Source organism: Colius striatus, chromosome 16 (genome assembly GCF_028858725.1).
Source record: "Colius striatus isolate bColStr4 chromosome 16, bColStr4.1.hap1, whole genome shotgun sequence".
Lineage (NCBI taxonomy): Eukaryota > Metazoa > Chordata > Aves > Coliiformes > Coliidae > Colius > Colius striatus.
Genome location: NC_084774.1, coordinates 9,428,716 through 9,439,705, shown reverse-complemented (window position 1 = coordinate 9,439,705; position 10,990 = coordinate 9,428,716). Strand labels below are relative to the sequence as shown.

Sequence of the window (10,990 nt, the reverse complement as noted above, 5' to 3'; positions counted from 1 at the left end):
GGTGCTTGAATTTCCCCTTCCACCAGCTCCCTCCTCTCAGCCTTCCCTTTGTGATGACTCATCCTGAAGATGATCTTGGGTTTTATCTAATGGCTGCTGCCCACTTTGGCTTCAGCAAAGTCTCATTTCAGAGCGACGCCGCAGGGATAAAACCCGCACGTGTGCAGCCGGGGAGCAACACACGAGCTGTTCTCAACCCAGGGAGGAGAAGAGAAACGGAATAGTCTGCATTTGGTCTGTCTCCCAGCAGCAAAAGTGTAAATCCCAGCAGCAAGGCCCATTTTAAACCCCTTCATTGCCAAATTCTCACGAAAGTTGCAACCCACTGGGGTTTTGCAGGAATCAAAGGGCTGATTTCAAACACGTCCCTTAGTGTGGGGTGCAGTGCAAGTAAGAATGCACCAAACAGCCTTTTCCTGCAGGCTCTGCCACTAGCTGGTTTTTCCCAACCCCCAAAAGTGTTTCCTGCCTCTCAGTTTCAGAGGGTCCTGCTAAAGAGCCGTGATCTGAGTTAACTCTGACGTGGGGGTGGTTGGACTCTGCTGGGCGACAGCCACCATGGGAATTTCCATGCCTAGTCAGGCCGGATTGTTAGTCCCCTCTGAGTTCTTGCAGGCATAAGCCACGTCCTTGGCGATGCTGCACATCCTGTTGGACATCTGGAGCTCGGTCCTGAAGGCTGTGGGGAAGCAGAACTTCTTGAAGCACGCCTTAAAGTTCTCATCCAAGAAGGCGTAGAGCACGGGGTTCAGGCTGCTGTTGGCGTACCCCAGCGCTGTGCAGAAGCAGGAGATTGCCAGCTCCAGCTCGCTTTCTGCTTTGGCACCCAAACATTGGACCAGCACAAAAATCTGGATGGGAGTCCAGCAAATGATGAAGACAGCCACCACCACCAGCACCATGCGGGTGATGCGCCTCAGGTTTCGGTCCTTCTCCTTGGAGCCCGAGAGGACACGGACGTTCTTGAGCCTCCTGATCATGAGGCTGTAGCAAATGGTGATGATCAGCACAGGGATCATAAAGGAGAAGAGAAAGACACAGATGCCAAACACTGGATCCCAGTAATCCACTGGTGAAGGGAGTTTAATCAGACAATCAATTTCTGCAAGGGGAGGGGGGAAACAAAAAGGAAAGGAAGGTCAGAGCAAGCCCTATCAAGAAGGAAAGCATCTGCATAGATGAGGTGCTGAGGGATATGGTTTAACTTAGTGATGGGCTTGGCAGTGTGAGGTGAAGGGTTGGACTCAATGATCTTAAAGGTCTTTTCCAACCATAATGATTCTATGCACGTTCACTTGAGGCACGTTAAACTGGAAAAGCAGTAGCAGCAACACAGAGAGACAGAGGCAGGAAGGAAAGGGTTAAGTTGGCTCTACAGCAGAGAGCTCACCACACTGATCAAACAGCTACCCCACACCTCCAACACCTCCCCTAGGCCAGCAGCACCTCCCACCCAGCAGACACCCTTTCACTGACCGTTGTTCTCGTTCTCTGCAGACCCCATCACCATGGCTGGGATGCCAAAGACAGAAGCCAATGCCCAGATGCAGACATTCACCACCTTGGCCTTGTGGGGAGTGCGGATGTCCAGGGCTTTGATGGGGTGGCAGATGGCGATGTAACGGTCCACGCTCATCATGGTCAGCGTGAAGGTGCTGGTGAACATGTTGTAGTAGTCTATGGAGATGGCAATCTTGCAGAGGACATTGCCAAAGGGCCAGAAGCCTAGGAATGTGTCTGTACCCTGGAAGGGTAAGGTCATCAGGCACAAAGTATCAGCCAGAGCCAGGTTAAAGATGTAGATGTTGGTTGCTGTCTTCATCTTGGTGAATCTGGAATGTAGGAGTGAGCAAGCGTTACAGAATCACACAGAACCCCTGGGTGGTGGGGTGGGAAGGGCTCTGCAGAGCTCCCCCAGCCCAACATTCTGCTAAAGCATCAGGGGGCACAGGAATGTGTCCAGGTGGGTTTGGAAACCTCCCAAGAAGGAGCCTCCACACCCTCCCTGGGCAGCCTGGGCCAGGGCTCCCTCACCTCAGCACCAAAGGACTTGCTCCTCCTGTGCCAGTGCCTGCCAGACACACAGATGGTTAGAGCTGCACCTGACCACACATTGAAGGCTGCTGAAGAGATCATTCTGCCACTTTAGGAAGGAGATGATGGATTTTTCTTGTATAACAAAGGGTTGGACACCTCCCTTTCCTTTCTGTCTCCCACACGTTCATCAGCACACAGCTCAGCCCAGCCCCTACACCACCACAAATGGTGTCTTCACAGTATCATGGCATGAGAAGCTGGTTCCCTTCAGCTGCAAGTGAGGACACCAAAGACTGAGGCTGACAACTGAGGAAAAAAAGTGACTTCAGGAAGGCTAATCCAGGATTTCATCACATATGGCTTCATTATTGTATCCACTGGTGAGAGCTTTAGTGGGTAAGCTGCTTTGAAAGGCATCATATGGCCCAGGGGTAAGTTGATTAGCCATTTTGGATAGACTCAAAGCCCAAGACTATGGCTAACATGAGCTATCAGATAAAAAATGGGCCAATGACAGCTAAAAATGTGTGAGGAATGAGGTTTGTATCAGAAACCAAAGTGTCCCAATGCATCTTCCTAAAGAAAATGGGCATTCTGCAGCTAGAGCCACAAATCAACTCTACTGCAAAGGGGCTTTGTCATTTCTGTATGACATTGACCACATGAACTGACTGCCCCAAAAGAGTCACCTTGCTCTAATGGCAATCACCTCCTTTATTGCACATGGGAAGTGATGCAAAGGGAGATGTGATCAGCTACCCAGGGACACCTGCAGAGTCTGCAGAAAGGGACCCTCTGTGACCACATCTAGCGTTTCAGCTCCAGGATGTTCCTCTCACAGGCTAAACCAGATCCCCAGGAGGTACCATTTTAAAACTACAGCTCATCTATCATTTACTACACTAATGGCCTTTGCAGAACTGGTGCCAGAAGTGGCAGACAACCCTGTGTGTTACTAACACGAGGCAAGTTCATTTAAGCCTGTGAACTAGTGCACTATTTTCAGCTTGATACGTGTTGGAATATTACAGGGTCTGATCTGACCTTAAAAGTTCTCTCTTTGTCTAATTGATTCAGAACGGCAGAGGCACATCTGCACTGCTCAGTGCTACACCCTCCCCTGACGAGCTGAGCTTCAGCTCAATGGCTTCTCTGAGTGCTTGGAGGAGCATTATCACTGCCAAGCTCAGAGCTCTGCTGAGACACGTGTTGACACAGCCAGGTTTGCAAGAGTGACAGCCAAGGGATCCACAACCCACAACAGAAGGTCTATGGGGGTTTTATTTTCCCCTCCAACTTTTCTTCCTTTCAGAGCTCTGAGCTGTGCTTGTGTTACAACTCAGGTGTTTGAAAGTCACTTCAGAAAGCAAAACCAAACAATCCTCCATTTGACCTTGAAAGCCAAGGGAAGCATTTGGAGCAGATGAGCATTGATGGAAGTGGTTGAGGTCCTCCACCTAAAGCCTGAGTCAGGTTCTCCTGGCCCAGAAACCACAGCAGCCAATGCAAGAGTTAGCAGGTTCTCAGAGAAACAGCCCAGATCAAATGAACTTGTCCAAGCAGAAGCAGCAGAGGATAAATACCACTGTTCTTCCTGCTGTGAGAGGATGGACAAAACAAAGCTACCCTTCAGGTAGGGTGATCACATCTCCTCTCAGTCTCCTCTTCTCTAGGCTGGTCTTTGGGACTTCCTAAACAGAACTGCCACAGAAAGACTCCATGAACATTGCCTCAATACACACCCCTGTCCCCAGCACAGAGAGAAGCTCTGGGCAGCTCAGCCAACCCTGAGCTTGAGATGTGCACACTGCAAACCTCCAGCTCCCTCCTGCACCCCTCCAACCCCAGGAGATCTCACTGGCCCTTCTCCTCCAAGATCCTTCTCTGCAAGAATTCAGCATCCAGGTGCAACTGCTCAGCCTGGCCCTGCAGAATCTGCTCTCCATCCATGTGTGGATCCCTGCTGCTGCCCCTCTCCTCACACCACCTCCAAGCCACTCCTTCTGACTCAGGGATACACTGGGGTGGCTGGCCCACCCCTTACCTCCTTCAACCCACCTTCAAGTGGCTTTTAAAGCTGCTTTTGTGCTCTTGAAAAGTGAGGAAACTCATTTACACCTAATTAATTACTCCTAGCTCCACTTTCTCTGCCCACTGAGAGCCAGCAGCCATTAACCCAACCAACCAATGTTCCCAAACATTTCCAGAAGGTTCAGTGCAAACAAGAAAAATCAATTAATCACTTCTCTGTGGATTAACCTTTCTTTCTCTTCTCCTCCTGAGGTTGTTCCTTCTTAATCTGCACACACACACACACAAAAAAAAGTACAAATTGAACTCTGAGGCTTTAGGAGGCAGCTGAGGTCCCTCCCACTGCACAGCTCCAGTGCCAATAAGCCCATGGCCTCCATGGAGGGCTTGGGCTCCCCTCTGAGCCACTTTCTTGCACTCAGTCACAGAGGCAATTTCCTAAATGGAGCATCTCCCACAGGGCAGTTCTCAGCTCTCCATCCAGCTCCACCTTTGTCACAAAAGTAATCACTTTGCTTCTCCTGTTCTCCCAGCTGTTGAAACCTAAGGGGGGAAAATGGCTGGGTATGAGCTCAGCTCTCAGCTGCCCCCCTCCTTTTTGCTAAGTGGACCTCAAGCAGCATTGCCTGGAAGCAAGCTGGGCTGCAGGGAGGGGAACCCACAGTTTGGGAGAGGAAGAAATGGGTGGGAAATGGCTCTTGCACATCCTGGGCTTTGAGGTTCTGTTTGTCACAAGGATGGATTCCATCCCTGACTGAGGTGCAAACCTGTAGTGTTAACATCAGACACTGGGGAAGGGGGATCAGAGCAAAGCCTTCAGTCCTGAGGAGCTGGGAGCATTAGCTCCAGGAGATTTCTTGTAGCATCTCAATGTTTGTAGCTCCAGCTAATTGGGATGCAGACAGTGCTGTTCACCTTGAGCAGCTCCCTCCATTCCCACCCCACAGCCTGGCATGGGTGAGAGCCTTTGCCACTGTCCCCAGACACACACAGGGAAGCAAAACAGAGCAGAAAAGGCTCAGGGAGGATTTTTGGTGAGCTGACATCACTACTCCCAACCTGCTTTTAACTCACAGGTTGCATGAAGCTGATATTTGATCTGGCATGTATCATTGTGATTTATGTCCTCCAGCCACACACCCACACCATGCTCTCTGTGTCCCTGCTGCTCTGATCACATTTCAGAGCCCCATCATCCTTAAATCACCCAGTTCAAGCCACTTTACTCTTAATGGCTCAACAGGCCACCAAAAAAACCCCAAAACACCCAACAAACAAACCAGAGAATTGAAGAGGAACAAATATAAGTCACTTGGGACTACAAAGGCAGACACTACAGTAAATCCAGGCAGCAATGGCAGCACATAAAAGCCTATTAATTACCTGTCAGGATGGTGGCTGACTAGCAGGGGTTAAGGAGTCAGCTGCCAGCCAGGGCAGCAGCAGTGCTTTGAGACAGAAGATTTCCTTGTCCTTTGAGTCTCACTGCTGTGTCTGACACTGGTGCCCTCCCTCCTCAAGGTGCTCCCTGGGGACCAGCATGGATGGAGACATTGCTGAGGGCAGAGGTTGGGTAGCTGCTGCTGCAAAAGGCTCTGCAACTCACCCAGGGGCTCACAGGGATGTTCCTGCAATCCCAAGCAAGTGCATGGCCACCAGGAACAGTGCCTCACTCTAAAAGGGGCACTGACCAGCATCCACCCTGCAGCAAGATGCTCTCATCCCTGTTCACGTGCTGATCCACCTCTGCTGAGCTGCTTGTGACCCAAGTGCTGGTGGGAACTGCCCAGTCCCTGAAAAGCCCTGCAACCAAGGCCCACAGTAACCACCACAATCACTGCTCCCTTCCACTCATCCCACCAGAGCCAGGGGGATCCAGCACACACTGGAGCTGCAGGATTTGTGTTAGCAGGGGCCAGACACAGCTATGGCTGAGCCCACCTCACCTGGGATCATGGGGGCCTGGAAATTAGGGAGCTGCAGACCTCCCCTTGCCACCTTCTCCTGGCTTCAATCACTCTGCACAGCACAGAGCCCTTGGCATGGGTTTCCCCTTTCTACAAATGGCAACAATTGTTCTGGCTAGGAAAAACTGAGAGAGGCAGATCTAGAGAGAGTTGAGGTCTCAGATGGTCCCATCAGTGTCCACACCACATTAAACACTCCAGCTCAGCTCCAAGACACACAGCTGGTTGAGGCTTTTCCCTTGGAAAGCTTTCTGTTAAGAAATCAGCATCTCTGCAATGTCCTAATTAACTTCATTTCTTCCTGTGTTCTCACAGCCAGCTGCCCTCATCCCTGTGCTCAGGGACTGGGGCAGTTTTCAAGCAGAAAGACAGCTGCCACAGCCATCCCCAGGCAGCTGCCCCGTTCAAGCATCTCCCCATCACACCCCTCCTCCTAAAGCTTTACCTGGAAGTGTAGGGGCCTGACAGATCTGCTAAGGATGCAGCTGCTGCTTAGGATGATCTGAAAGAGTATTCTTCAATAGGGAGAGATGAGCATCCCTCAGTTCTTTGCTGGGTGCTGTGGCAAAGAGAAGAGCCTGAGGAACAAAGCATCATTCCCACGGGGGCATGATCCAGCTGAGCAGAGCTCTGAGGAAGGGAGTCCTGCAGACCATCACTGCTGAGCATCACAGCAGCATGATGGAGCTGTGGACAACATAAGAAGGACTTCCTAGACCAGGCACTGCATGTTGTCCCTGGTCCCTTCCCTGGCACAACAGTGGCTGGTGAAGGTTGGGGGGGGAGGGATTCTCTGTCACATCTCATGCAACAACACCAGGGTCAGCATCACCCCGAGGGCTATTACAAGAGCAATACATCCTCCCTTCCCCTTTGCTTGTCTTCCTGATAAACAAAGCTCTTGGGCAAACAGCCTTGTAGAATTCAGCTGATGATACAAGGGACCTCAGCAGCCTGTCCTCCCCTATTCTTCCCCCCCAAAACCCCTCTCTGCCTCCTGCTCTTCAAGCCCTTGTTTCACATTCATTAGAAAGCAGTACAGGACATATATGCAGAAGAGAGCAAGGGGCAGGAGGAAGAAGGAGGGAGGGGAGGAATTATCTCCACTGGCAAGGAACTCTACAATGAGCAAGCAGAACAAAGCTGCAGACAAGACATGTTCCACAATAGGCCCTTTACTGTCCAGGAAATCAGCTCCTGATGAGAGCCCTTCTCAGTCTGATCCAATTAGCACTGCTCAGCATTAGAAAGGGATTGGTAGTCACATGGTGACCACCTCTATAAATTAACCATTCCAAATGTTAACTCTCTCCAAATGGAACAGGGATGTAGGCAACTGGAGGGGAGATGCAGGGGAGGCTTTGAGTTTGTATTTTTGGATGAATTACCAGGAGATTTTGAGCTTCTCCCTCAGTTCTGTTAAGAAGAAAAACCCAACTCTTTCAAGAGGAACAAACAACAAAACCTTCCTGATGCTTCCAATTTCCTCAAGTGCTGGTATTAGAGTCTTTGTATTTCCCAGCTCCCTCAAAAATAGGAGACAATTACCATCCACATCACACACATCATCTTGGTGTGGAAGATAATAGCCTGGGTTCCTGTAGGCTCTGTAGGATGCTGATGGCTGGGTAGCCCTACTGAAATAGAAGCATGGAAAGAAAACAAAAAGGCAGCTTTTGTAGGGTACACTCTACCTACAGATGCTAAAGGTGCAGCACAGAGGGTTTCCCAGTCTTCTTTTCCATTAATGGAGAAGAGTCATCATCAAGAGTCCCAAAACCCCACGTTGAGTTACCAGCAACCAACCTTCAAGCTACTGAAAAAAGATGCTGCTGAAGACATGAGGCCCCATTATTCCTGTCTTGGGGGAAATAACCTGTGCTTGGGAAGTCATTAACATCCTCCTCACATGGCCACTGAATTGGCAGCTCTTTGTTGAGGGCACATCCATGGCCAAGGTCAAGAGTCTGAGATCCTGAGCCCAGTTTCTCACCACACCTGCTCCTGACCTCGACAGACAAGCCAAGGAGAGAAAAACCCTAGGCAAAGACAACCAAAAGTTGCAATTACTGACTAAAGCAAGAAGGGTCATTTCCCTGGATACAACTCCCTGTCAGTCTCAGCTCAGAACTGAGCTCCCAGGAGATGCTGATGGGGAGAGGGAGGGGAAACAGCAGCTTCTACACATGCACTGGCTCAGCTCCAGCATCACTATTCAAGGGCTCTCCTGGCTCACACGGAAGGTGTGTTTGGAAGAAGAGTTGAATCCCCCAAAAGGGAGCACCTAAGTAATTAAACCTTCTGTTGGCTTTTGTGGAGATCCAGGGATCTGTGGGCAAAGGGGAAATGGAAGAAGCCTGGGGGAGATGGAGGTGAGACCTGGCTTCTGTTTGCAATTGCTTGAAAGCAGGAAAATGAAAGGACAGGAAAAAACCACCTTAAGTTCAGGGGAAACTCCAACACTAAATCCCCACTTTCTCCTCTTGGGTCTCATTTATCCAACTGGAAGGGAGGAAAGCTGAAGTGGAACAGAAGGCATCATTTCAAAGGTGTAACCGTGGCACATGTCCACCCTGACACTGGCCTGGGACATTCACACTCTTGGTGACACACAAGCCACAGCCCTGGGCAGGGACCTGCTCTCCACATCCCAGCAGATTCCCTGCCTGCAAAGTCTTCTTCTGCCACACACCTGAGGTTCATGCCTGGGGTACAGATTCCCTTCCTCTGCCCTCACACCAGCTCAGCCATTCCCAAGACTCCTCACTCACTCACTGCTCCCCTCACTCACCCTGCTCAAATCATTGCTACTACACTGAGCAGAAACACAGGCTCTCCAAACATGCCACTGCTGCTCTGCAAACCTCCTCTCTCTCCTCCAAAAGTCCCCTGACAGAGGGGCTAACAGGATCCCTTCTCCCTGCCAGAAGCTCCTGGGCAGGAGGAGCAGGGACACACAGCCTGATGTCACTTTGCCTGTGCAGCAGCTCCAGCCACATCAAAGAATTTTGCAGCATCTCTCACAGCCAAGTTGTGTGTATTCAATGTTTTGGAAGCAGCAGGAGCCAGACCTCATCTCATCAGCCTCTGAATACCTGCTAAATGTTTTTAGCCTCTGTTGGGAGGAGAAATGCTCACCCTGTCTTTTCTGTGCTGGCAGCATCCACCTGCAGCAGGAACCTGCCCTGAGACACGAGTGAAATGGAAGCTCACTCAACATCCAGAGCACAGGAATCAGAAAGGAGCTGCTGGTGTTTGACACAATCCCAGCCTTAACATTGGCATGGACTTATTTTGTACTTAGAGGAGCACAGAGCTTCTGATTCCAGGAAACAGTGGGGGCTGAACCACAGCAGAACCAGACAGAGACATTTAATGGCAGCAGCATGCAGGGAGGCTGGGCAGTGCTGCTGGAGTGCTGACTGCTCCCTGCTCTGTCCCTCTGCAAAGGCTCTCCTGACTCCAGCCTGAGGAGCCAGAGCTCATCTCCACAGCATCCTCTCACATCTTGTTCACAACCAGAGTTTCCAAAGAGTTGGAAGAGCTACATGTAGGATTTCTTTGCCCCCTGGAAGCATGAGGCTGAGCCTCCCAGCAGGCCCTTTGCACTTTTGGAAAGCATCAGCTCCCAGATGGAGCAGCACCTGCAGCCATGCTGGACATGGCACAGGAGGAGAGATGCTGTTAAGGACCAGGCACATTCTGGCAGCAGGATGCTCCCAGCACTCCCAGCACAGCTCCCTGCTCCAACACTTTGCCAACCTCCCCTTCTCCCCCCTTGCCTTTCTTTTTTGAGCAGATCTGAGCACTCTGTTCCATTCTCTGGGTTAAACTTTAGGAGGCACCAGAGGGCAGCTGAAAGCAGGTGGGAACCTTCACCACAGCCTAGGAAGGAGGGGAAAAAAAACCCCAAACCCTAAACAAACAGAACAAGAATCCCAACATTGTTCCCTCTAAAGCACTTTGCCATTGCCAGGGAAGTGCCTTCCTCCTTCAGCCACTGCAGGCAGCTCTGTCCCCCCTCACAGCCCTCCCCAGAGCCTCCCCAGCTCCTGGCTGGCCTTACCTGACGATCACATACATGACAGAGCAGTTGCCCACCAGCCCCACGATGCACACAATGGAATAGACAACCACGATGGTGATCTTGATGCTCAGAGGCAGGAAACTGTCCCCTGTGCCGTTGTTGAACCAGTTGCTGGGGAGGAAGCTGAGGTTGAGCATGGAGGAGTCGTTCAGCAGCTTCCTCAGGTCAGGGTCCTCCAAAATATGGGCAGGGAAGAGCGGGTCCATCCTGAAGCACCAGCCTGTGCCAAGGGTCTGTGGCACCAGAGAGACAGTTGGAGGGCTTGCTGATCAATGGGACCCTGAGAAATGCTGGGGAGCAAGAATGATCTGCTGCTGGGGAAAGCACAGCTTCCCCTTCACCCCCTTCAAAACCTCCCCAGCAGCTCTTTGTAGCGAGATGCAGCCCTGAGAGCTCGCTGCATCCCGAGCACCGGGGAGCTCACACATATCTGCACACAGGCTGCACAATGCCATCCCTCCCGAGAGCTGGATGCTCCTACCTGCCGGCTCGGTGAGTCCTCACGCGCGGCTTTGTGCCCCCAAATCCCTCCCCGGGGTCTCCGAGATGCTCCCAGAGGGGCTGGGGGCTTGTCCCACTGCGGGGGGCACTGACACCCCCTCACCCGCCCCCCATCCCCCGGCCCCTGCCGCCATCCAGCCCCGCGAAAAAGGCACAAAAAATGCCCAAAGTTGTGAATTAGCCTCCGCTGGTCACTTACCTGCGGCTGGGTCTCGCCTTTAGCGCGGCTCCGGACCAGGCTCCGCTCCCCGGGGCTACATCCAGACAGCGCCGGGATGGGGATGGGAGGGGGGACAAAGCCGGGCTGCGGCTGCCAGGCGATGGCTGGAAGGGGATGGGGTGTGGGTAAGGGGCTGCTCCTCGCAGA

At 51.7% G+C, this 10,990-nt stretch overlaps 1 protein-coding gene across 1 annotated transcript; it reads right to left on the bottom strand.

Annotated features, from left to right (window-relative positions):
* Positions 1 to 578: 578 nt before the first annotated feature.
* On the bottom strand, positions 579 to 10,328 carry OPRL1 (opioid related nociceptin receptor 1). The gene is made up of 3 exons (XM_062008994.1): positions 10,102 to 10,328; positions 1,477 to 1,832; positions 579 to 1,102 (listed from the first exon to the last, which is right to left on the bottom strand). The coding sequence occupies exons 1-3, from the start codon at positions 10,326 to 10,328 to the stop codon at positions 579 to 581; spliced, it is 1,107 nt and encodes a 368-aa protein (XP_061864978.1).
* Positions 10,329 to 10,990: the final 662 nt, after the last annotated feature.